Source organism: Neoarius graeffei, chromosome 12 (genome assembly GCF_027579695.1).
Source record: "Neoarius graeffei isolate fNeoGra1 chromosome 12, fNeoGra1.pri, whole genome shotgun sequence".
Classification (NCBI taxonomy): domain Eukaryota; kingdom Metazoa; phylum Chordata; class Actinopteri; order Siluriformes; family Ariidae; genus Neoarius; species Neoarius graeffei.
Genome location: NC_083580.1, coordinates 80377008 through 80404787, shown reverse-complemented (window position 1 = coordinate 80404787; position 27780 = coordinate 80377008). Strand labels below are relative to the sequence as shown.

Sequence of the window (27780 nt, the reverse complement as noted above, 5' to 3'; positions counted from 1 at the left end):
GAGAGAGAAAGAAACAGAAAGAGAGCAAGTGAGAGAGAATTAATTTCTCCATCAAACATGTAAAAGGTTTAAGGACGACGGTGAAGTTTTCAATTTGTGATTTATCTACACTGTTGTTCTCCAGCGTATCTATTTACGTAACTTCTCTAGCTAGTCAGGCTATGCTAATGTTAGCTTATATTAGCTTGCTAGCAGCCAAACTTTAGATGCTAATCATTACGTTGCATATTTTCCATTTTGATACAACTTCACTCAAATCACTACATTTCACTCTCTCGCATGAGAGACGACCCTTACCATGTTTTCTCTTTGTTTTTGTATTTCGGGTTCTGAATTTTCAAAAAAACCTTCATAACCTATAATTGTAAATTATATGATTTTCTCACTCAGCTCTCACCCCTAGCATAAATCAAAATATATTAAATACAACCCAGAAAAAAAAATGAATGTGACATGTACAGGATATAATTAAAATATATGAAATTCATATTCAAACGCTGTCAGTGTCCCAGCTCCATACACACCAAGAAGCATAAAAAACGCTCAAGAAGATATGAATTCACACACCTTTAGGTGACCCGGTGTAGTGGTAGTAGTGCTGGTAGTGGTCCGGAGATGAAAACGAAGAAGACAGGATATCTTCGTTGGGTTTCATCTTCGTGGCTTCGTATTCGTTGTCATCTAAAGAGAAAAGGCTGATGGGTAATCTCATGATGTGTTCCTTTTGTGAAGGTGAAGGTGAAGATAGACGTGACTGAGGGTGAAGTGTGAGAGTGAGAGACTTGGGATTAAAGATTTAGGATCGAGAGATATCTCTCTGAAAACAGAGTGTACATTCAGGAGAGGAGAGGAGAGTGGAGGTGTGTTTAAATACTGTGCAGTGATGTCTGATAAAGCCCTCACTGCTGACCAGGGAAGGAACACAACCCTTTACACGATGGAAAAGTGTCTAATCGTAGCAGTAGAATACGTAGAACCAGAGTCAAAATTAACTTGAAAAAAGAATGAAATGTAGTAAATTAGCTAATGTGTTGGAGTAGTGAAAGTCTGTTGCGAAGTGGGCCTGTTTCTGAAACCCGCTGATGGAGACTGACCTCGTTTATTTTATTCGCCAACGTAGACTTTTACTCGCGACTCACGAGTGCTAATTTTGAACCCTGAGTGGAATTCGCTGGATCTAATTATCATTAATTCCAAAATAATTGAATAAACGCATCACAAAATCTCAAATCTCACCACAATTCAGTTTGATTACTTTGTTATTGATAATGCTGAAATATTTTTTTCTTAAATATAACGACTGCACAAAGGTAACTCGAGGAAGCAGCTACACAGGATGTACAGTACTGTGCAAAAGTCTTAGCCCCCCTATTTTTTTCATACAAACTTTCATGTTATAGGTTTTTATTTTATGACTTCTACATTCATTATCGAGTCAAAACATCACAAAAACATTTTAGAGTTCCAAATGTTCGGGGTTTTTTCCAGCACAAAATTAAATGTTACAGGAAAAAAAAAGTTTGTAATATGTCTGAGCAGCATATTCCATAAGAGATCACTTTTCAGATTAAAAAAGAAAACATAATGAAGGCTGCTGGTGCAAAATGAAGAAGTGAGTGTGACAGTCAAAGTGTCCAGAAAAACTGTGGCTGCATAAAACTGCACTCACTGGACCTGAGATGGATTTTTTTTTTTAAAGCAAAGCGTCGTCTCACACCAAATATTGACCCTGTTATATTGATTTATTATGGCTTAATGATTACTGTTTATAGCATTTTTATAATGTTGAAACATTTCATTTCATTATTTTTAAGCCATTTTTGGTCAACAGCATTTCTTCACACCTGCCTAAAACTTTTGCACATGACTGTATACACATAGAAGATACATACAGTACGTGGATAAGAAATATAAACATAAATATTTATTAATGATTGAATGGATTTTTATGTCTGAACATTATGAGATTTTTTTTATTTCAGCCAAAAATGAATGCACACTTTATTACATTGACCTGAATGAGTACAAGTTTACAAAAATCTATTAATAGCTTGAAATTTTAATTCATATTTTTACTCCATTGTTGTTATTGTTTTTGTCTTAATTGCAATAAGCCATGCATCATAATCCTGAAATGCTTATTCATCTCTAATGAAGAACAGTGTTAATGAATGGAATGATTGAGGAGGAATGATGGGTACTTACAGGAAGGATGTTTCACTGATGGAAAGAACAGCAGGAGAGGAAGTGAAGGAAAGAAACAAGATCAGAGGAAGGAATCGGATAACGAACACTATACGTACTGTATATACACTGTACACACTCTGTACATACAGGTAATCAGAAATCTGATGTTTATAATCTCGCACTAAACTAGAGACAATCAAGCACATCACGGCTTGTTATCTCAAGAACAAGAGGATCGTCTCGCTCAGAGAGGAACATCTGCACAAATACCGTGTCTCTTATAGATGGGCGGTTTCCTGTAGATGTTGGTTTCCCCAGTGGCTGAAGACAGGCAAAGAGAAACAAAGAGTGAAGAAGAAACAGTGAAGCAGAAAAGGACATTATGGCAGAGATGTGAAAGGACACTGTGGTGGAAAAGACACAAAGGAAGAACATCCTGGTCAAATCCCTGTTCTGTTCATCTTCTGATCTTAAGATCTCAAGATTAAAATCTTTCATAGAGAGCTTTAATTCTTCACATTTGAAGCTACAATTTGGTTCAACTGCAAATTTATTCTCTTGAGGTTCCCTGGGACAAGTGGAAGAAGTGCAGGAAAGACACGACAGACTCAGGGTCAGAAAACAGGAAGAACAATGTCGTTTAGTTTACTGGCCAAGACTTAGTTAAAAAAAAAAATTCACATTATAGACATCAATGTCAATGAAAACAAAAATGGTTTGACTCTTTATAATTGTGTATATTGTTTAAAAACCAAAAATTCCCTTGAACATGCCATGTGCAGATTCCTGTAAGTCAGTTTTACTGCTTTTAGAGGCTTTTATTAACGTTTAAAAAATATTCCTCATTCATTTTAAGGTCACGAGCTGAACACAAGTATGAGGTTTATTAAATATATTCCACTAAATGAGCAGAATAATGTAAGTTTTTAAATAATAATATAAATAATTTGAAATGAATGTTTTCCCCTTTATTTCATGTCATCTCATTACATGACAGGTGTTTAATGATTTGAAACACTTGTATTCTGAAAGCACAAACAGTTGCACATAAGTGCTTCCAGGGTCAAAGTTCAGGAGAATGAGCAGCCATTTTAACCACAACCAGCAGACATAGCGCTCTCTACAGTCAGGAAGTTAAAAATTTACTGTTTTATTTTGGAAAATTTGGATTTTTTTTCTTAGGAGTTGCACCTTTTAATCTTTCTGTAAATAGCCCACTAACCAGAAGAAAGGATTTAACAGAATAATTTATTGATGTTGGTGTGTAATTACTTCCACCAACTCTGTTTGTTTGTTTGTTTGTTTGTTTGTTTGTTCCCAACATAACTCAAAAAATAGTGAACAGATTTGGATGAAATTTGGTGGACAGCTTTAGTATTATCCTCAGTTCAAGTAATTTGATTTTGATATACAGTATGTGGCTTGGCGGACGTATACACTCTACCCTTCTAGTTTGATGATGTTGACGCCATCTTGGAAATTACATCTTGAGTGGAAATCTGTGTTTCGATTGTGTAACAGTAGGTATACTGTATGAGCAAAACTTTCAACATTGTTAAATGCTCAAACATCGTCTATATAGAAAGAGCTTGAAAAACCCTTTATAATGATCCCAAGATCAAGTTTAAAGGTTGAGTAACAAGAAAACACTGGTCCTTTTGAAACTTGCATTAATTAGGATTATTTTATTCTTTGTTTTCCATTGAAATGAAAACAAAAGCTGTGACCTGAAGCATAAAAAATAAGATTATATTTTTGTGATAACTTTTTTTAAATAAATTTTTGAGATACTGACTAACCTAGTAAATTGCCTCATGTAAGAAAGTGAAGTTTCATTAGAAGTTTTGGTGTGAAACAGTCAGGAATCGTATTTCCTTGGAAGCTGTGATGATTATTTCTATTCTTGGGCCGTGGAACCAAATTTTGCAGGCAGTAAAACTCACATGGGTTTCATTCAAATTCACCGAAATTTCATTCACGTGTAGTGAAGTATATAAGCTAAAATTCTACTATAGTTTAAAGACTGTTTTTGGTTACCTTCAGCAAAAACAATGACTTTTTGACACAAAAAACCCTCCAACAATCTCACAATCACAGTGGTTGAAATTGGAATTTAAAAAAATTGTAAATAAGGCGGTGGTTATGGTTTTTTCTCGGTGGTGTCATCAACCAGAATTCCACAAAACAAACCAATAGTTCTGACTTTTCTTGAAAAATCTTGAACAGCAAGATGAAATCCTAATCTCGGCTAGCGGAACCAAGACGGAGGCCGGAAAATCACGGAGATAGTCACGTATTTTGTGTTAAAACAGCCTTTGATTATGACACGAATGACAATTTATAACTCCAGTCCATGAAATGATAATCAAGAACATATTTAGTTATTCATTTGAAAATGATTTCAAAATGGAATATGAAAATGTAATTTGAAGTGTGAATGTTTTCAATGTTCAGAAAGTCACCATATTTTAAGAATGATGCTGAAGAGAAAGCAAAACGTCTCCCAACATTTTCTTTGCTATTTCAAAGGTGCAGAGAAAGTGTTAAAGATTTAATAGTGCAGTAGCATGGTTTAAATCTCAAAGGTAGACTGCCTTTTGGATTTTTCAAGTGTAGGTCATAAAAAGAATTTTCCTCCAACACCCAATTATTTTTGTTTAGTGACCGAAAGCTACTGAATTTGAATCACAGACTTCCAATTTTATTAGATTTTTTTTAAAGTAGAACAATTAATCAATTGAAAACCATGTGGCCTTAAATTCTCTGCTGTTTTTTCTTGCTTCACTTTGACCCAATTCAAGATACGTCATGCATCACATGGTGGGCTTTCCCTGTTTGCGCAAGGCATTGCGGGATACAAATTTGAAATTGGAGAGAAAAATGTAGGACGTGAGTGTGCGAATGAAACGTGAAAGACCGACTACAGTAACGGAAAGCGAGAAGAAAAGATGTTATGTTATATACAAAGGAAAGGAAATGCAGGACCAAACTAATAAATATTGGCGCTCAGCGAGCACCTCGGTGTGATCAGCTGTTCGTTTAGTGACAGAATGATGGAACTGTCAGTGCACGCTCAAAGGGAAACCTGTAGATGGCAGTAATGCAACACTGTGGATGCCAGCTGCCGTAAAACCCAAAAGAAGAAGAAGAAGGTAAACCTGCGCATGCGCATACGGACTTCCTCTGCCTGCTTTGTTTTAACAACTGGTTAAACTGGTAAAACTGGTCACAAAATTTTCTTCAGCTGAACACAGATAAAACAGAAGTAATTCTATTTGGGAAAAAAGATGAAAGACTCAGGATTACCACTATTCTTGACACAAAAGGGATTAAAACTAAAGAAATGGTTAAAAATCTTGGTGTTTTCATTGACAGCGAGCTAAACTTTGACAGTCACATGAAAGCAATCACTAAAACGGCATTTTATCACCTAAAAAACATTTCCAAACTAAGAGGACTTATGTCAAAAAATGATCTGGAAAAACTAATACATGCCTTCATCTCTAGTAGGGTTGATTACTGCAATGGCCTTTTCACAGGCCTGCCAAAAAAGACCATTAAACGACTTCAGCTGGTTCAAAATGCAGCGGCGAGGGTTCTCACACGAACAAAAAGAACAGAGCACATTACTCCAATTCTAAGGTCCCTTCACTGGCTTCCAGTAAGCTACAGAATTGACTTTAAAGCATTGCTGCTGGTGTACAAATCTCTAAATGGTACAGGGCCCAATTACCTCTCTGATATGTTGCAGCGGCCTAACCCAATCAGATCTACCAGATCGCAGCAGAAAAATTTACTGTTAAAACCAGTTGTTAAAACAAAGTGTGGTGAAGCAGCTTTTAGCTACTATGCAGTGCAGCTATGGAACCAACTGCCAGAGGACATTAAAAATGCTCCTGCTGTTGGCAGCTTCAAATCTAGGTTAAAGACCAAGCTGTTTTCAGATGCTTTCTGTTAAATAATTAATATTGTCTTCTTTACATTCTTTATAATCTTTACTTCTCTGCATGTTTTAAATTTACTTTAACTTTATGCTATTTTATTCTTTATTCTATTCTGCTGGGTTTTTTTTCTTTCTCATCTTATTTGAACTACTACTTCATTTTATTATTTTATTTTTACTATTGTTTAATTCTTATTAATTTCTTTTAATTCTTTTAATTAATTGTTTTAGAATAAAAATAAAATTATTTTATGTAATTTTATTTCTCTATTGTTTACTGTTTTTGTTTTTACTTCTGTAAAGCACATTGAACTGCCATTGTGTATGAAATGTGCTATATAAATAAACTTGCCTTGCCTTGCCTTGCTTGACTGCGCCAAGCGAGCGATTTCATGCACATTATTTGCTTTAATCCCCTCAAATTAAATAACTTCCCAGCCACAGAATGGCCTGATATTTTGTGAGATCTAAATTTCACCGATTTTATGAAATCGAAAGGCCGTCTAGCTTTAAATATCCCTGACACAGATATTAGTTGCACTGATGTTGATGGCACCGGGTTATTTCATGGATGACCGCCGTTGGGAGCGGTTAATGGAAAAGAGAGAATGAGATTTTATATATATGAGGATGGAAGAGTTTTAAGGTGTATGACATTCGAATTCAGCATCATTCCCTTTCCAAGGCTGTTTTATTGGACCAGGGATAGATGATCAGGATGAATGAAGAAGAAGAAGAAGCAGCAGCAGCAGCCTACCTGGCACATGAAAATGCTTGGGTGCTTGGAACATGGTGGACATGTTGGATCTGGTGTCAAGCTGACTGTAACAGGGAGAACTCCTGCCACTATCAGTGCCTGCAGTCAGCCCAAGACCAATCAGAAAGCAAGCGTGAGTGCACTCTGGACACGCCCATTTTCAATGATCCCAAACACAGACCAGCAAAAGTACATGCTGACTGGTGCTTTAAAAACAAGTCTATCGAGCCACAACACTGTGTGATTTCAGCGGTCTTTTAAAATTATTACAGACTCCTCACAACACTGTACAAGATCTCAGTAAAATCTGGGCTGAGTTCTTTAACAGTTCTGTGTGATGGTGCGTGATCTCCAGGTCAGATTAATACGATAATGATCCTCTGACGGTAGAGCTGTGATTTAAAGAAAATGATATGATTCTGATATCAATCAGCAGGATCTAGGAATCGGCTCCTTAAAGTGAGCTTGAGGCAATATGGAGAATTTTTACCCATTAAAACGTTTCATTAATATTTCGCCATCACCATGACCGTTTTTTAGCCATCATGTGAGTTTGGTGTCATTTTATTTTTAAGATTTATTTTATGATGTGTGTGTGTTTTGTTGCATTGGAAATCACACAGGGTAAAGCTGAATTAAAACACTGTACATGCAAAAAAATGATATTTTTCAAGACCCCTTTTTACATCTGGTTGTTTCATGTGTCTTGTGTTTGGTTTGTAGTCAAAATAAATCTCCAATCAGCCTGAATTAGTAAACTTCCTGTGTTGTTCCATCAACTTCCTGTATTGTTCCTCCTTTTTACCAGCTGATTCTACCCTGATATTCGACCTACAGGTGAAACGTCCACATGTAAACGGGATCAAAGAGACAAAATCCATTCCAAAATGATCTCAGCAGTTTGCCGTTAGCTTTGAACTGAGAAACTACTTCAGTAACATCAGTGAACACTTTTGATCCAATAATATCTTTAGTACAGTTCAACGACCTTGAATTTTAAATATTAAAGGCAAAAAGGAAATGATCTGATGAATATGATCACAATTTTTATGATTTTAATTGAACAATTTTGATCACGTTTTTGGTTTCTACCGTTAATGAGATTCGAAAGATTTCTGTGTGAAAATGTGGGCAATAAAATATAGTGTGGAATGGACGGTTCTGGTTTTGGAGAATGTTTTCATGTAAAATAAACTTTTCCTACATTGTGTGTGTGTGTGTGTGTGTGTGTGTGTGTGTGTGTGTACATTATGTGTGGCGGTCTGGGAAAATGGATGTCGCTGTGGCTAAATTCAGAACATAATATTTTATTTTATTTTATTAAAATGATGTGGAAATTTTTTGCTTTAGGCAACTTTCTAATCTTTCCTTGGAATCAAAGGTAAAGATAATATTGTGTCAGGAACCTGTTCATTAAACACAGTGCTAAAAACTTTACTAGCTCAGGAAACTTTTCTCACACAGTGAACATCATGCTTTGATCAAGTTGTTGGAACGTTCCCGTAGTCGCCGTAGCGAAACGAACGTAAGCTGAATCCAATCAGGATCAGTTCAGAAGAGCGCTTATATACTCTGTATAGATGGCAAGTTTTAAAATATTTAAATGACAGTTTTAATTTGGCCGGATTTAGGACAGAACTTGCTAAATTGATCAGTGATTTATTTCCACACTGATGAGCCTCACGTTTAAAAGGGATGATGCTGATAATCAAATTTCTGACTGCAAGTGTATAATATTCTTCGAAACATTTCAGCAACAGCTTTTCCACTAATAGAATTGGTTATAAATGTAGACGTACGTATGTTGACTCTTGTTGGCATTCGAATATCTTTAATTGCAATTTTCTCTTTTCATTTTGGACGTAAAGAGATTTTGTAGCAGCGCTAGAAATTTACTTGTGAAATATTTGGAGAAAATGTTAACATTCGACTGTGTGAAGGATTTTCCCAGAGAGCCACACAGACGAACGATGCATTTGAAGGCTTTCAGGCATCCAGATCATTTGTAGCAGTAACCAAGACTCGATAGCTGGCAAAAAGTTCAGCTTTAGGTAATCACACTCAGTAAGCCGTGTGTGTGAGAAAAGGAGAATGACAGGACATTGGACGAGGACTGACCATAACGGTAGTAGAGCTGAGGAGAGCGTGGCACAGCGGGTGATGTTCCCATTCCTTGACGGCTGTAAGTCGGTGAGTCGATGTAGCCTGGACTGGAAGAACGCCGATGCCTGAGGTCCAAAGTGTCATAGATATCCTGCCGAATACAGAGCAGGGGGTCATTTAAATACGAGCTGCATCTTCTGCTACAAATCCTTTATTTTCCAGATGCTGCTGTTTCGCCCAGTTCTCACTACTGTAAATAAATATCATTTCCGTTCAACTGACTTGGGTGCGACTTGACTGCGAGTTGGCCTAGTGGTTAGCGTGTCTGCCTCTTGACTGGGAGATTGTAAGTTCTACTTGTGGTTGGATCATACCAAAGACCATCATAAAAATGGTACCAACATGCAGATGCAAGTAGAGAGTCAAACTCTCACGGTTACCAGAGGACCGGACCCCCGCTGTAACCCTAGCTATGTAACAGGTGAGAGGCTGAGAGCTACAGAAACGAAAATCAGCGCCGCCCAATGCGCCTTAAGTTTAGTACTGGGACGGGAGACTGCCTGGGAAGAATGAGTCCGGGTATAAGGCAACTTGGTAAGGTGTGGGAATGAAATCAATATATTGAGGGTGTGAGATAATTAACTCGTGGCCATGTATGCATATAACAATGCATGAATACTATATTATATGGTGTATGTTATTCTCTTCACATTCACTGGATATCAGCAATCGCACGCTCTGATTGGCTACTCTACTACTAGGATATCAGCTCAGATACCATGAGTAGAGAAAAACAAAATGGCGGAGCGCATTGTCAGATATCACTTTATCATCAAGTATTTAAAAGAAACAGAAATAGCAAAAAGAATAGTGTTGTACACCCACCCCCCCCCCCCCCAAAAAAAAAAAATCTCCTGTTCCACACTCCAGCCCAGTTGGTGGTGGTAATGCAACTTTTAGTTTGCCAACTGCCCCCCCCCCCCCCCCCCCCAAAAAAAAAAAGCCTGAAGATGAAAAAAATGGCAGAGCGTGTTGCTGGAACAACGGAGGACGAAATGAAAACTCTACTCGTAAACATAACCCCAAAAAATGCAAAAAAGCACAACAAAATGTGGAATGAAAGTATTTAATGGTAAGAATGTGTTTATTTTTCAAGAATATCACGTTTTCCACAAATTGCTCTTGTCATTTCACCAGTTTGTTTACATTCTAAGCGGAAATGATTTTATTGGACGTTTTTTTTTTAAAGATTTTTTTGGGCTTTTTTTTCACTTTTATTATTGGATAGGACAGTGTAGAGACAGGAAATGAGCAGGAGGGATCAGGAAATGACCTCGGGCCGGAATCGAACCCGGGTCCCCGGTTTTATGGTATGGCGCCTTATCCACCTGAACCATGATGTCCCTGGTTTTATGGTATGGCGCCTTATCCACCTGAGCCATGATGCCCCCTTTTAAAGATATTTTTTTTGGGCTTTTTTTTTTTATTGGACGTTTTGTATAAAGTTTTTATTTATCAAATTTGCAAAAAATAAAAATGCTCTGTTTCTCAAAATCCAGTGAATGTGGATAGAATGAAAAAAAGTTATTCTACTCAATCTCGTCGTACATGGATTATAGACAACTATGTGCTATGCACCTCCTTGGCTATCATCTCATGTACGACTCGATTTCGTGGAGTAACTGTTAAATATACAGTACAAAACAGTGACTATCTCAGTTCTGTGATTTACTAATGCTGGGGACTCCTGAGTGACCTGTTCACGCTATGGGCCGGAGATCATGAGTTCAAGTCCTGGTGATGCCCCGGTCATCTATAACTGGGAGTCCAAGAGAGCAAAAGGTGGGAGGAGCATGTTCTCCACTCTCCTGTCAATCACAGTGACACTAGCTGATCATAGGCATCTGTGAGCTTGTAGTATGTGGAAGAGGGTAGATAGCACATTCTTCCGAGTACATCACACACACACTGCAGGTTTGCTCAGAGGAATCTTTTCAACCTTCATCCTTTCTGGTTTGTAGATGTAAAACAGGAGAGCTCTCTGGTGAAAAACTGCATGACTTTCAGAACAGATTTCATACTAAAGAATTAAAGAACAGAGTTGAGATTGTTATAGTGGTGCTTGAAAGTTTGTGAACCCTTTAGAATTTTCTATATTTCTGCATAAATATGACCTAAAACAACATCAGATTTTCACATAAGTCCTAAAAGTAGATAAAGAGAACCCAGTTAAACAAATGAGACAAAAATATTATACTTGGTCATTTATTTATTTATTGAGGAAAATGATCCAATATTACATATCTGTGAGTGGCAAAAGTATGTAGAGCATAAAGAGCGCCTTTATAAGAAAACTGGCCTTACTATTCATCTTTCACTCTTCTCTGAACACATCGCAAAGTATAAGGATGCTCTTAATGCTGCCCGATCCTCCTACTATGCTAACATCATTAAGAGTGGCAATCATAGACCCAAAACTCTGTTTAATACAATAAATACACTTCTTCAGCCTCCTTCCTCAACCACTCCCAGTTCCCCTGCTCAGTGTCAGTCTTTTTTGGATTTTTTCAAGGATAAAATTGCCAGTATTTACCAACACTTTCATTCTGAAATTCATTCTTCTGCCTTGCAAGTAGCTCTTTCTCATAAAGCTGACTGCTGTCTCTCTGCTTTCTCTCCTGTTGATTCTTCTAAAGTATCGGAAATTATGACTAAGTCCTCCTCCTCCTCATGTCTGCTGGACCCGGCACCCACTGCACTTCTTAAATCCTGTGTATCTGCTATCTCCCCTTATATTGCTCATTTGATTAATCAGTGTTTTGCTTTAGGCACTGTTCCCATCTCCCTCAAAATTGCTTCAGTTACACCAATACTAAAGAAACCTGGTCTAGATTCTCTTTCACTGTCCAATTACAGACCCATTTCAAATCTCCCTTTCCTAGCTAAAGTAATGGAGAGAGTTGTAGCCTCTCAGCTTCATACTTTCCTTGCTCATAATGATCTCTATGAACCCTTTCAGTCAGGCTTTTGCAATCTGCATAGCACTGAATCTGCTCTCTTAAGAGTTGTTAATGGCCTCCTGCTCTCAACCAATGCTGGTCATCTCAATGTCCTTGTTCTCTTGGACCTCACAGCTGCTTCTGACACTGTACATCATGAGATACTCATTTCCAGACTATCTTCTTTTGGTATTACTGGCTTAGCTTTAGCCTGGTTTCAGTCATATCTAGCAAACAGGCAACAGTTTATTTCTATTGGTGTTCATAAATCATCCACTGCTACTGTTGCTCAAGGTGTGCCTCAGGGTTCTGTCCTTGGTCCCCTTCTTTTTATATGTTTCTCCTATAGGCCAGATTATTCGTAACCATGGCCTTAACTTTCACTGTTATGCTGATGACATTCAAATCTACATCACTATCACCCCTTCCATAGCCTCTGTTCAGCTGCTAAGGACTTGCATCACTGACCTTAAGCAATGGCTGCATAAGAACTGCCTTAAACTTAATGCTAGCAAAATGGAGGTTCTATTAATAGGTACCAAAAGACAGGTTCTGAACTTCTCCAATTTCACTATTGATGTTGATGGTGTGTCTATTAGTCCTTCCCAAGTTATAAAAAACCTTGGAGTTCTCTTTGACTCCACCCTTACGCTTGAACCCCATCTTAAACTAATTACTAAGAATGCTTTCTTTCACCTCCGCAATATTGCACGTCTCCGCCCTCTTCTCTTGGAAACTGATGCCAAATGTTGGTCAATGCATTTATTTTTTCTCGTCTTGACTATTGCAATTCTCTCTTTTATGGTCTCCCTGCCACATTGCTCAATCGCCTGCAGTCCATCCAAAACTCAGCAGCTAGAGTCCCCACACTCACCAAGCGCACTGCTCACATCACTCCTGTTTTACAGCAACTGCATTGGTTGCCAATTATTTTTCAGATCAAATATAAAATTTTGCTTTTAACTTATAAAGCTCTTCATGGTTTCGCCTCTTCCTATCTCTGTGAGCTAATTCATTTGCACTGTCCCTCCCGCTCCCTCAGATCTTCTGTCTGTGGACTTCTGATTGTTCCACGTTTTAAACTGGCATCTATAGGCGGCAGATCATTTAGTGTTGCTGCTCCTAAACTTTGGAACTCATTACCACAATCGCTTCATGACTGTTCCACTCTCTCTTCCTTCAAAGCTAACTTGAAAACTTTTCTCTTTACCTCACACTACTCTTCCTAGTGTGTGGGTTTTTTTTGGTAACTCCTGTGTAAAGCGTCCTTGGGTTTGTGAAAGGCGCTATATAAATTGAAATTATTATTATTATTATTATGTGAACCTTTGCTTTCAGTATCTGGTGTGACCCCCTTGTGCAGCAATAACTGCAACTAAACGTTTGCGGTAACTGTTGATCAGTCCTGCACACCGGCTTGGAGGAATTTTAGCCCATTCCTCCGTACAGAACAGCTTCAACTCTGGGATGTTGGTGGGTTTCCTCACATGAACTGCTCGCTTCAGGTCCTTCCACAACATTTCCATTGGATTAAGGTCAGGACTTTGACTTGGCCATTCCAAAACATTCACTTTATTCTTCTTTAACCATTCTTTGGTAGAACGACTTGTGTGCTTTGAGTCGTTGTCTTGCTGCATGACTCACCTTCTCTTGAGATTCAGTTCATGGACAGATGTCCTGACATTTTCCTTTAGAATTCGCTGGTATAATTCAGAGTTCATCGTTCCATCAATGATGGCAAGCCGTCCTGGCCCAGATGCAGCAAAACAGCCCAAACCATGATACTACCACCACCATGTTTCACAGATGGGATAAGGTTCTTATGCTGGAATGCAGTGTTTTCCTTTCTCCAAACATAACGCTTCTCATTTAAACCAAAAAGTTCTATTTTGGTCTCATCCGTCCACAAAACATTTTTCCAATAGCCTTCTGGCTTGTCCACATGATCTTTAGCAAACTGCAGATGAGCAGCAATGTTCTTTTTGGAGAGCAGTGGCTTTCTCCTTGCAACCCTGCAATGCACACCATTGTTGTTCAGTGTTCTCCTGATGGTGGACTCATGAACATTAACATTAGCCAATGTGAGAGAGGCCTTCAGTACTCAGAAGTTACCCTGGGGTCCTTTATGACCTCGCCGACTATTACACGCCTTGCTCTTGGAGTGATCTTTGTTGGTCGACCACTCCTGGGGAGGGTAACAATGGTCTTGAATTTCCTCCATTTGTACACAATCTGTCTGACTGTGGATTGGTGGAGTCCAAACTCTTTAGAGATGGTTTTGTAACCTTTTCCAGCCTGATGAGCATCAACAACGCTTTTTCTGAGGTCCTCAGAAATCTCCTTTGTTCGTGCCATGATACACTTCCACAAACATGTGTTGTGAAGATCAGACTTTGATAGATCCCTGTTCTTTAAATAAAACAGGGTGCCCACTCACACCTGATTGTCATCCCATTGATTGAAAACACCTGACTCTAATTTCACCTTCAAATTAACTGCTAATCCTAGAGGTTCACATACTTTTGCCACTCACAGATATGTAATATTGGATCATTTTCCTCAATAAATAAATGACCAAGTATAATATTTTTGTCTCATTTGTTTAACTGGGTTCTCTTTATCTACTTTTAGGACTTGTATGAAAATCTGATGATGTTTTAGGTCATATTTACACAGAAATATACAACCCCGATTCCAAAAAAGTTGGGACAAAGTACAAATTGTAAATAAAAACAGAATGCAATGATGTGGAAGTTTCAAAATTCCATATTTTATTCAGAATAGAACATAGATGACATATCAAATGTTTAAAGTGAGAAAATGTATCATTTAAAGAGAAAAATTAGGTGATTTTAAATTTCATGACAACACCACATCTCAAAAAAGTTGGGACAAGGCCATGTTTCCCACTGTGAGACATCCCCTTTTCTCTTTACAACAGTCTGTAAACGTCTGGGGACTGAGGAGACAAGTTGCTCAAGTTTAGGGATAGGAATGTTAACCCATTCTTGTCTAATGTAGGATTCTAGTTGCTCAACTGTCTTAGGTCTTTTTTGTCGTATCTTCCGTTTTATGATGCGCCAAATGTTTTCTATGGGTGAAAGATCTGGACTGCAGGCTGGCCAGTTCAGTACCCGGACCCTTCTTCTACGCAGCCATGATGCTGTAATTGATGCAGTATGTGGTTTGGCATTGTCATGTTGGAAAATGCAAGGTCTTCCCTGAAAGAGACGTCGTCTGGATGGGAGCATATGTTGCTCTAGAACCTGGATATACCTTTCAGCATTGATGGTGTCTTTCCAGATGTGTAAGCTGCCCATGCCACACGCACTAATGCAACCCCATACCATCGGAGATGCAGGCTTCTGAACTGAGCGCTGATAACAACTTGGGTCGTCCTTCTCCTCTTTAGTCCGAATGACACGGCGTCCCTGATTTCCATAAAGAACTTCAAATTTTGATTCGTCTGACCACAGAACAGTTTTCCACTTCGCCACAGTCCATTTTAAATGAGCCTTGGCCCAGAGAAGACGTCTGCGCTTCTGAATCGTGTTTAGATACGGCTTCTTCTTTGAACTATAGAGTTTTAGCTGGCAACGGCGGATGGCACGGTGAATTGTGTTCACAGATAATGTTCTCTGGAAATATTCCTGAGCCCATTTTGTGATTTCCAATACAGAAGCATGCCTGTATGTGATGCAGTGCCGTCTAAGGGCCCGAAGATCACGGGCACCCGGTATGGTTTTCCGGCCTTGACCCTTATGCACAGAGATTCTTCCAGATTCTCTGAATCTTTTGATGATATTATGCACTGTAGATGATGATATGTTCAAACTCTTTGCAATTTTACACTGTCGAACTCCTTTCTGATATTGCTCCACTATTTGTCGGCGCAGAATTAGGGGGATTGGTGATCCTCTTCCCATCTTTACTTCTGAGAGCCGCTGCCACTCCAAGATGCTCTTCTTATACCCAGTCATGTTAATGACCTATTGCCAATTGACCTAATGAGTTGCAATTTGGTCCTCCAGCTGTTCTTTTTTTGTACCTTTAACTTTTCCAGCCTCTTATTGCCCCTGTCCCAACTTTTTTGAGATGTGTTGCTGTCATGAAATTTCAAATGAGCCAATATTTGGCATGAAATTTCAAAATGTCTCACTTTCGACATTTGATATGTTGTCTATGTTCTATTGTGAATACAATATCAGTTTTTGAGATTTGTAAATTATTGCATTCTGTTTTTATTTACAATTTGTACTTTGTCCCAACTTTTTTGGAATTGGGGTTGTAGAAAATTCTAAAGCCTTCAAACTTTCAAGCACCACTATACAACACCATCTCTCAAGACATGCATGAAGGCTCTTTGTTAAAGACGTCTTCCTCAAGCAGTTAAATTAGCACTGTTTATCTCGTCCTTAAAAAAAAAATCCTCCTTGCTTTGTGTTTTTTTCATATTGTATTGTTCCACACAGGACTTTTAGACCGATGCTACTTTTCATGAAGATGTGTCTTATAGTGACTACAATGTCATGTTACTCCGGAGGAGGGCATCCACATCCACGAAATGATGGTTTATTTAATCTAGTTCCTGTAAATGACAGAACTGTGTGTGTTTTTTTTTCAAGTGCCCTTGAGAGCACAAGGGCAACCAAAACACATTTCAACCTTCAGGAGACCTGAGCTTTACATCGCAAGTAACTTGTTAGATAATATAAAACTGTATACAGTATGAAGCAGCTTGAAATGGAGTCAAACTAATTAAAACTAAAATTAGAATTTTCATTCTGTCTCTTGTAGATATTTTAGTCATAAATTCTGACAAAAGAGCTTTAGTACCTGAGAATACACAGATAGAGTCCCCAGAGACTGCAGTCAGTGCAGGAGAGGAAAGAAAAGAAGAAAATGAGTAGAAGTCAAGCAAGCACAAATTCATTTCACACTCCATTACTCAATCCTTTCTAGGTCCATGCCAGAAGATAGGAGGTGGACTGAGAGAAAAGTGGGAAAGGGTGATCTTTGTGAAGTGTGTTCATTTGAACGCTCGTGTGTGTGTGTGTGTGTGTGTGAGAGAGAGAGAGAGATATTTTTTTTTAACAGAAAATGTTCAGAATGTACACTCTGAGAAATAAAGGTACCATGCTGTACTTTACCTCACTGCTGGTATGGTACCATTAAGGGTCTCTTTCAACTGGGAATATGATCACTGTTGTACCTTTAAAGCTTTACTTAGTGCAGGTAAAAAATACACACTACAGGTAGGAAAGATGGACCTGGATCTGTCCAGTGATAAAGTACAGTACCTTCAGGTCTCAGAATTTAGATTAACGAAAGGCTAAAATTTCTGCCATTTGGAATAAAAGAACCATCCAGTCATGCTAATGGATGACAAATCCCTGAATCCATGCACCATCATCTCTTATCGCAGTATAACCATGCAGCTAAAACTGTCCATCATCTACTTGCACGAGCAAAAGCAGGAGCTGAAAAGAATTCTCATCTCCTTCATTCCTGTATCAGCTCATGAGGATGCACTACAGAAGGCAATAAAGTGGAACAGAAGGACGCTGATGCATAGCATTAGCACTAAGCCTAGCATCTCAGTACCTCCCCATAACGGTAACGCTCTAGCCTGTCATCAGAGAAGTATCTGTGATATGCCTCGTAAGGAATGAGATTGGATCGTGGCTCGCCATATATAGTGCTAAGCTTAGGTAATGAGGCCCGAGCCTTGTAACTGAGGATCTCATTCTCCACTTGGGCCTAAAGGACACACAAGAGACAGAACAGAGGAGACAGGAACACATAAGACACACGGAACACCTACAGACACACATGGAGATCCAGATGGAGATTGGAACTGGCATCACAGCAGGCTTCTGACCACACGTGTACATCTGTGGTACGTGTGTGCGTGTGTGTATATACACACATACACACACGAGCATGAGGTGGGCGATATGACCAAAACATCATCATGATTCTTGAAGGCATTTCTATCATACACAATATGTATACAGGAGACTGTTAATAAAAAAGAAATGTTATTTATAATAAACATTACTTTTTATATTAAAAAGTACATTAATAAAACTGATTTTGTTATTACTTTTATGTTAAACACAATATTTATTCTACTTTATTTCAAATGTTCTCTCTCACACACACTATTTATTTATTTATTTATTTATCATCACATCAACTGCTTTCAGTGGCTTTACAATTATTTATTAATTATTTGACGATAAAAATTGATAAATTTCACAATATCCATAATATCTCAGAAAAACACTGTGATGGAGTTTATAATGATCTATTCAGTCAGATCACCCAGCCCTAATATACACTCGACACAAACATGCACACATTCAAGCAATATACTGTATACCCACATGCTTAACACACACACACACACACACACACACAGATTTTGGGGACTGATGTATGACATGTGCTTCTTGATGAAAATGGCAATAACATGACAAAAAGTGAAAAAAAGGTGATGAAGTCAGAGAAATTATAATTAATAATAATACACTATATATTTATTTCATATCAGTCAGAGTGGTGGTGGATCCTGGGAATATTGGATGTGAGGTGGGGATACACCCTGGGTAGAACGCCAGCAACACACACACTCCAAATACACTCTGTCACACTCCGGGGCAATTTAATGTAGCAAGTCCACCTTCTGACTTGTTTAAAGAGGTAGGAGGAAACGTCATCAATATCACGCCGTATCACTCCACCCTAAAGGACGTCTCAGGAACCGTGTTGCAGTTCATAACCCTTTATATGAATGATGTATTTCTGTAGAACTGTTGAGTGGATTATTACTGAAAATTGTCTGTACAACATGATACAAAACAAGTTTAAACCTGACCTCAGCACGAGCACAAGTGCATTACATGGGTGAGGAAACATCTGGAAAACCCTGTGGTCTGGAAAGCTTGTTTATTTATGGATGATCCTGTCGTCAGTTATTTTATAGACGCCCCTTCACTCCGCCCACATCTCAGACTGACTTCAGCAAGCGCCCAGCGCAGCCAGCAAACTCTCATCCGAGCAAACAGTCACTTTGTGCTTAAAAAAAACTTAACAAGAAGAAAGACAGTAAAACCAGAATAAACAAAGGCAGTGTTTTTCCAAGATGGTGTTGTTTATTACTGGAGAAGGGGATGACGCTGAGCTGGAGATGTCATTAGTGATGTTTTGTCATGATCAGGTCTGTAAACGCAGTCTGTATGACGATTTGAATCGTTCAGCTGACCGACTTTAACTCACAAATGACTTCTCATAAACTCTAATTTAAAAAAAAGAAACATACGAGCTGAACTTTGTGTTTATAACGTATCGTGTTATAACGTTTGTGGTGTGGAGAGAAAACTCCCATCCACCGGCTCCCCAGGTTGCGGATAGGGGAACGGCCTCTAGATATAGAGGTTAGCTGCGAATAACTCGAATAAGCAGCGCCGGACAAACTCTGTCCCAAACAAACCACGCTGGTTTCTGGAAAGACTCTCGGGCAGCAGGATTGTCGGTTGGTAGGTTGGGCAATAAACGACTTATGTGTGAACCTCTTTCGATTACGTTCATTATGTCTTATATTGAATACTGTTAGTTTTTTCTTTTTTATCAGACATCTAATTTTTTAGGTTTGTTTACCTGACATGTTTCGACGTACGACTGTCATCTTCCTCAGAGTGTCACCGGATGTTATTGGTGACGCATCTTTTATCAGCTGATGTTTCCGAAGGCGTGGCCTTCCTGTCTGGATTGACAGGTCGGTCATGCCTTCTACATTGGGGAGACAGGAAGGAGTTTCAACACAAGAAAAAATGAACATAAGAAAGAGTGCGAAAACGAGACAGCTACAAGACAAACCCGAACAATAAAAGAAAAGGCACAACAGGAAAATTATAAGTCAGCCATAACAGATCATTGCAAAAGGGAAAATCATATTATGGACTGGGGGAATGCCAGAGTCATCCGCACAGAAGATAATAAACATCAGCGCTGGATCAGGGAGGCCATGGAGATCCGTAAGCGAAGTCCGAGGACCATCAACCGGGATGAGGGAGCATACATGCTCTCCCACACCTGGAGTGCCATCTTGCAGGGGACGAACTGACAGTAGAAGGCGTGACCGACCTGTCAATCCAGACAGGAAGGCCACGCCTTCGGAAACATCAGCTGATAAAAGATGCGTCACCAATAACATCCGGTGACACTCTGAGGAAGACGACAGTCGTACGTCGAAACATGTCAGGTAAACAAACCTAAAAAATTAGATGTCTGATAAAAAAGAAAAAACTAACAATATGTGTGAACCTGGTCAACTCTACCGGTGGCAAGGCGACCCATCTTAACACTGTTAGATGTTTCGGCAAGGCACAACTACCCTAGCCAGGGTACTGCGCACACTTGTATGGAGTAGCGACCGCAAGTGTTCTCTCAGCGACTGAAAGCTTATCATGACTATTCAAATCTCAAAGCGACTCTCATCCCGCATCGCTCGTCGCACGGTTAAACAAGGAGCGCGTCCTGCAGTGACTCAGGCTGCAGTCAAAAAATCAGCTACTGAGGATAAAAGAAAGGAAAAGGCTACAAATATTCTAATGAAAGGGAAGAAAGATGTTATTGTCGGTACTATCAATGTACAGACTCTTCAGAGGGACGACAAGATTTTCAAAGTAATTGCTGCAGCAGAAGCCACAAATCATGATATTGTGTGTGTGCAAGAACATAGGTTTATACATGATGACCTACCGACTAAAGAACACACTTTTGGGAACTGGAGGCTGGTCACCTGCACAGCATGGAGAAATAGCTCAAATGCAGCAAATGGTGGGGTCGGGATGCTCTTTAGCCCCGGAGCTTCTCAGTCACTTACTAGTATCGAAATGATAACACCACGGATCATGATAGCAACCATAAATGGAAACCCTCAAACCACCGTTATTTCGTGCTATAACCCAACAAATGTGAGTGATGAAAGCGAAGCTGAACATTTCTATGAGGAGCTGACTTCAGTCACCAGGCAGATACTGAAGCACAACTTCCTCATCATTGGTGGAGATTTCAATGCCCACCTAGGCCATCTTGACAGTTTCAAGTATGCGTACCACTCCCACACAAATCGAAACGGCGAGATGTTAAAAGACTACCTCTCCGAAAACAACCTGGTGTGCTTAAATACCACTTTCCAGAAACGACCCGGTCAACAATGGACACACGCAGCACCAAATGGAAACAAGGCACAAATAGATTATGTCATCATAAACAGAAAATGGAAGAACAGTGCCAAAAACTGCAGAGGCTTCAACTCGTTTGCCAGCATGGCATCCGACCACCGCGTCGTCTCTGCCAAACTCCGCCTCAGCCTCCGGGCTACCAAGAAGAAATCCAGGAATACAGCACCCTATGACTGGTCTACCTTGAGGACCAACACTGATATCGGCAGGACTTTCACCATCCGTCTAAACAATAGATTTGCTGCTCTCCAGGACTCCGACTCATCAACCTCAGTCAACAATACCTATAAGAACTTTGAAACAGCATGAAGGGAAACAGCCGCTGAAACCATCCCCATAAAACCAAAAGTAAAGAAACGCAAGCCTTGGGAAAAAGAAGCGATCTGCCAAAGACGTGAAGACCTTCACAAAGCTATGCAACTCCAAAACTCTGACCCATCACCAGAAAACCTCAACCAGTTCACAGAAGCCCGAGAAGCTCTGAAAAGTGCATACAAAGCAGACAAAATAGAATACCTGGAAAGTAAGATCAACCACATCAGTAAAGCAGTCAGCAACAAAAAAGCAGCCGAAGCCTGAAAGACTGTCAATGAAATAAGTGGCAGAAAAAGCACCAATAAAGGCAAGCTGACAGCATCCAGTCAAGAAGAGCGAATACTATTGTGGCGGCAGCACTTTCAGAACCTACTTGGTAAACCACCTGAGATTTCCGATAAGACCATTACACCGATCTTCACCAGAGAACTGCAGATAAAGAAGGGGCCCTTCTCGATGGAAGAACTCAGAAAGGCAGTTGGCTCTATCCAAAACGGGAAGGCTTGCGGACTCGATGAGATACCAGCTGAAGTGTGGAAGATAGGAGGTTTCCACGAAATCCTTCTTGACATGTGCAATGGAGTTTACAATCAAGACCCTATTGACAGATGGTCTGATGGGTGCCTACTCCCCTTCCCCAAAAAGGGCAATCTTGGAGACGCCAAAAACTATCGTGGCATTACGTTAACAGCAATCGCAGCCAAGATCTATAATTTAATGCTACTAAACAGAGTTAGACCGGAAGTCGATCCAATATTAAGGAAGAACCAAAACGGCTTTAGAACCAATAGGTCAACATCTGGACAGATACTTACCGTCAGGCGCATTTTAGAGGGAGCAAATGCAAAGAACCTACCAGCAACCCTCCTATTCATCGACTTCGCCAAAGCCTTTGAGTCCATCCACCGGGGAAAAATGAAGGAGATCTTGCTGGCTTATGGTCTACCAAACGAAACTGTGGATGCCATCATGATGCTCTACAATAACACCCGATCAATGGTACACTCCCCTGACGGCGATACTGACTTCTTCGATATCACCTCCGGGGTCTTGCAAGGAGACACCTTGGCACCATATCTCTTCATCATTTGCCTCGACTACGTGCTTAGAATAGCTCTGGGCGAAAATATGGATCGCGGCTTTACCCTCTCAGAACGGAGAAGCAGACGCCATCCAGCTCGCAAGATCACCGACATCGACTATGCTGATGACCTAGCAGTCGTGGCTGACCGACTGGAGGATGCAACGTTTCTACTACATAGCATTGAGAAAGAAGCCAACGTACTGTAATAGGACTACATGTCAATCCAGAGAAAACTGAATTCATATCCCTAAACCAGAATGCATCTGACGGCGTGAAAAGCCTAAATGGCCACTCGGTTAAACGGGTGGATGATTTCAAGTATCTCGGTAGTCACATTGCATCGACTGAACAGGATGTGAACATCAGACTTGGGAAAGCCTGGGGTGCCCTAAATGGTATGGACCGAATCTGGAAATCAAAGCTCCCTGACTATCTAAAGAGGAATTTCTTTCGAGCTACTGTGGAAACTGTCCTTTTATATGGCTCTACCTCCTGGACCCTGACATCAAAACTAGAAAGAAAGATAGACCGTGCCTATACCCGCATGCTCCGCGCCCCTCTCAATCGATCCTGGAAAGATCATCCCACCAATAAAGAGCTATATGGCAACATACCACCCATTACTACATCTATCCGGCAGCAGCGGCTACGCTTCGCCGGACACTGCTGGTGCAGCAAAAATGAATTGGCTGCTGAAGTCATCCTGTGGAGACCAACCCACGGAAGAAGAACACGTGGTCGACCCAAAAAGACCTACATCGACCAACTGGTTGACGACACGGGCTGCCAGGCTGACGAACTGGCAACTGCCATGAGCGACAGAGAGAGTTGGGCTGAGCGTGTCATGGAAAGTCGAGCTAGCTCGACCTGGTAAGGTAAGTATAACGTGGTTTCTCAAGCAGCTGAATTTCTGAAAGTGATGTCGTAGCAGTTCTTGCTAATGCCAACAACTATAGGTTCTGGGGGCGGAGCTTTGTGTGCATGGGTGAGAATGGGGGACGGGCTCAAGGAGTAATCGTACAAATCTCATTGGTCTCCATCTATTTAACTTTCTGAGAGCTAATCTTGGTCTAAATTTTTAGCTGATGCACCTGTAATGTGACGTAGGAGCAAGAGAAAAAAAAAACACTGCTGAGTTCTGGAGTCGTGTGCTGATGGTGAAATGCTGAATAAAAAAAAAAATCCCTCACAGGCAATAATTTGCATAAAGGCACAATTATACAATAAACACAAACTAGTGAAAACGATATCGGTCTTCATTAACCTCATTTCTGACAGCAGAGCACAGGCACCGGAGTGCATCTGTAACCCTTTTTGTTATATGTACCAATAGAGCACAGATAAGTAACGATCAGTGATAATCACTAGACCAGTATCAGAAGACACCAAATTCTTAAGAGCAATAAATTTTCATGAATTATTTATTTGTTTATTTCAAAATAAAAAGTGAATTGTTTACTCTTCTATGGAAATTATTTTAAAGGGATATTTTTAATATTTAAAGGGCCTTATATCGAAGCCTGGGCTGCACACCTCTCTCTCTCTCTGTGTGTGTGTGTGTGTGTGAGAGAGAGAGAATTGTCTGTGTACTGCCTGTATATGTGAGGCATGTGTGTGTGTGTGTTGTGTGCTGTGTTTGTGAGGTGTGTGTGTGGCTACTCACACAAACGACCCGGCTGGGAGAACCTATACTGGAGCCAGGAGGGGAGATGGAGGTCTCTGAGGTGCGTCTTAGCTGTAAAACACACACACACACACACACTTAGAGACACATCACACACTCATGTCCTTATATAAACCCACTAAAACACTCGTAGCTGCTGCTTGGAGTTCTAAAAGACTTTGTAAACGACTGATTGCTGTGTTTTCGTGAACTGTAAAGCTGGAAAGTGTGGGCGTGGCAGATGATGTATTTTGGTGTTCTTGTGACCATCAGGTCATGAGTTTATTCAGAACACACAACACACAGGTGTGATTAGGAGGTAATCAATCATCAGTGTTCTATAAATAATATTCTATAAAAATAACTGGCTGGCTGGACAATTCGTCTTCTCCTGCTCTGTGATATGATTCCCAGCGTAAAGTTCCGGAAATGCGATGGTACCGAGCGGACCAATCACAGTGCGGGAGGTGAACGTCGGGTGATGTACTGAATAAGGTTGTTGAAACAATGCCACAGTGGATGTGTGCAGTAATGAAAGCTAAATGCGATCCAACGAAATATTACTGTGTGATTTGATTATTTATGCTGGGCAGTGTTAATATGCAATTCTAATATGAATAAATTGTATTCTTCTTTATTTAGAACATGGGAATGGGATGAGACTGGAATCTTTTTGTGGGATTGGTGTGAGACAGGAGTATAAATCCACTGTTTAACATGTGTGATAGACAGTAGTGTAGTGCTGGGGGACAGAAATACCAATGTAGTTTGGGACAAGTTTGATAATTTTGAATAAAGTTGTAAATACGGGTCTGGTCTTAAGTTGTTTTCTGTATTTATACTTGGTTCTTGTCTCAGTTGGATTTTACAAACTGTTAAGAATAAAAATAAATAAATAAAATGGCTTTAGGAGCGTCACACTAAGTCTCAGCGCTCTTACAAACTTAGAAAATAAAAGAAACTAAAATCAACATATTTTACAAACAGAAATGTTTTGAGCAGAAATTTAAAGTTGTTTAAAGTCTCCGCAGTGCAGATGTTAATCGGAATTGAATTCCAAAGTCTTGGGGCACAAACTGTTAATGCTCCGTCTCCGTAGCTCTTTGAGTTTGATGATGGGACTGTGAGCAGACTCTGATTCGATAATCTTAAGTTACGTTGAGGCTTGTTCTTGGTCTCGAAAGAGAGTTTGTAAAAAATAATGTTCATGTTCTCTTTATTTTGCATACACAAAGTTTGACAGAAGTAATTCGTTTTTCTAGAGATCAGCTTTATCTGAGACAAAATACACATGACGCTGCATCGTTGAAGTAAAGCTTTGGCTTCAAAAAGAATTTCATGCTTTTACATCTTGAGCTTGATTTAGTTTTGGTCTTGCACTCGATCATGGTGGTCTTGACCACTGGTATGTTCATTTCCACTCACGCACACGCTCACCTGAATTATATACAACTAATTTACACTTAAACATTCATGAAAATGGAGTTGTGTCTCTCACCCTGAGCTTCCTCTCCGTCCTCGCAGCCTGCTTACACATCAGATGCCACACCTCTGAACCTGCAACACAAGATAACCCAGAAGAATGTTCCAGTTCATCTCTCCAGTCAAACGTGATTTAGGTTTTTAGCTTTGGTGCTTCTGAACAGAGGAAAAAGCTCGCTTGGGGACTGATGTGTGTGTACTGTACATCAGGAGGCGTTCACGATGTGTCTGAAATTAACATTTAATTTTCTAAAGCTGGAGCTCATCACAGGAACCCAAGGCACATGGACCATCGTGTGTGTGTGTGTGTGTGTGTGTGTGTGTGTGTGTTTTAAAAGCTGTTGTGAAGTGGTATGGACAAAAAAGGTCAGGACTTGTAAAGAAGAAATACAAGTTCAGTAACGAAGATAATGAGCTTAATAAAATAAGTTCTTAAGCAGTAAAATTTTAATGAAGTCCATTGAAAGTGTTTTCATTTTTCTCGTGGTTGATTGCGGCTTTGGAAAAGAGGCAGATCTCACAAAAGTGCTGTTTATAATGTGTTGAATTTCTTGATCCTGATGTAATGCGTGACGTATATCCAGATCTGCACGACAAAAGGGAATTTAAAACAAACAGTTTCCAGTAATACTACTTCCATAGTTCAAGATCCTAACATAATCCTGTATTATTACACACATTTTCATAATTAAAATATTGCCTATATTTTCTCATAAGGAAATGTATTGAGAGAAAACCACCACAAAACCACCCAAGACTGAGTTCCTTGAACATGAAGATGTCATCAGCTGCACTTTACATTTCTCCAGTCTGTTTTTTTTCCCTCACTTTTTGCACGATGCTCCATCATCTACACGAGAAACAGAAGTGCACTTTGCATGTTGGTGTGATTTAAATTGCGTGTTGAAGCTTGTACGCCAGTTTCATACAGAACACGCAGGACTTTTAGTGCAGAATGTGATGTATTTACAGCCGAAAACTGCCCCCCCAACAACCCATAAAACACCAGAGATAAATCAGCTGGTATGTGGAAAATAACACACACACACACACACACACACACACACACACACACACACACACACAGTGTAACAGAAAATATTATTTACATTGTTATTTAATACTAATTCAGTCATATATAACTTTTATCTTGCAGTGTAAATCATTTCCATCACTTTCTTTGGGTCTGTCTTTCTGTGGTGCTGAGAAACTCCATCATAAGTCAACTTTCATTAGATGACTAGATTCACCACATCAAAGCAAAAAGACAGGTACGGAGATGTTTTTCACCCTGAGGCTGTTGGCAGGAAGCTGCTCCAGGATTCATTTTATTCCCGAGACTCAACAAAACTTTCACAGTATTCTACTGTAAAAGTGCAGAATTTTTTTTCAGGATATATAATTCTTAAACGAATATCTTCAGTCACTTGCAAGCCATGATCTTTTAGTCTTGACTTGGACTCGATCCTCTTTGGGCTCGGTCTCGACTTGGACTTAAGCCTGCTTGGGCTTGGCTCGGGCTCAACTTGGACTCGGACCACTTTGGGCTTGGGCTTGACTTGACTAATCCCGGTCTTGGACTCGACAAACGTGGTCTTGACTACAGCTCTGTTCTTTAACCTTTGACCAATTTGTCATTGGATTTTTGCAATGTAAAACATGATCTGCAGCAGGCAGCACGGTGGTGTAGTGGTTAGCATTGTCACCTCACAGCAAGAAGGTTCAGGGTTTGAGCCCAGTGGCCGACAGGGGCCTTTCTGTGTGGAGTTTGCATGTTCTCCCCATGTATGCATGGGTTTCCCCCACAGTCCAAAGACATGCAGGTTAGGTTAACTGGTGGCGCTAAATTGACCGTAGGTGTGAATGTGAGTGTGAATGGTTGTTTGTCTCTGTGTGTCGCCCTGTGGTGATCTGGTGACTTGTCCAGGGTGAACCCCGGCCTCTCACCCATAGTCAGCTGGGATAGGCTCCAGCTCACCTGTGACCCTGTACAGTG

At 39.9% G+C, this 27780-nt stretch overlaps 2 protein-coding genes across 3 annotated transcripts in view; both read right to left on the bottom strand.

Moving 5' to 3' along the window:
- Window positions 1–27780, bottom strand: part of gpr34l (G protein-coupled receptor 34 like) — a 471084-nt gene that overhangs the window by 203065 nt on the left and 240239 nt on the right. The gene's annotated exons all lie outside the window — the stretch shown is intronic.
- Window positions 1–27780, bottom strand: part of LOC132895707 (actin-binding LIM protein 3-like) — a 130450-nt gene that overhangs the window by 7704 nt on the left and 94966 nt on the right. For both annotated transcript variants that reach the window (XM_060936522.1, XM_060936521.1), the window contains exons 8-11: window positions 25801–25859; window positions 24303–24374; window positions 9006–9141; window positions 568–681 (exon numbers count right to left, since the gene is read on the bottom strand). In XM_060936522.1, the coding sequence (XP_060792505.1) occupies window positions 568–681; window positions 9006–9141; window positions 24303–24374; window positions 25801–25859 (381 nt within the window). The remainder of the gene's footprint in view (window positions 1–567; window positions 682–9005; window positions 9142–24302; window positions 24375–25800; window positions 25860–27780) is intronic.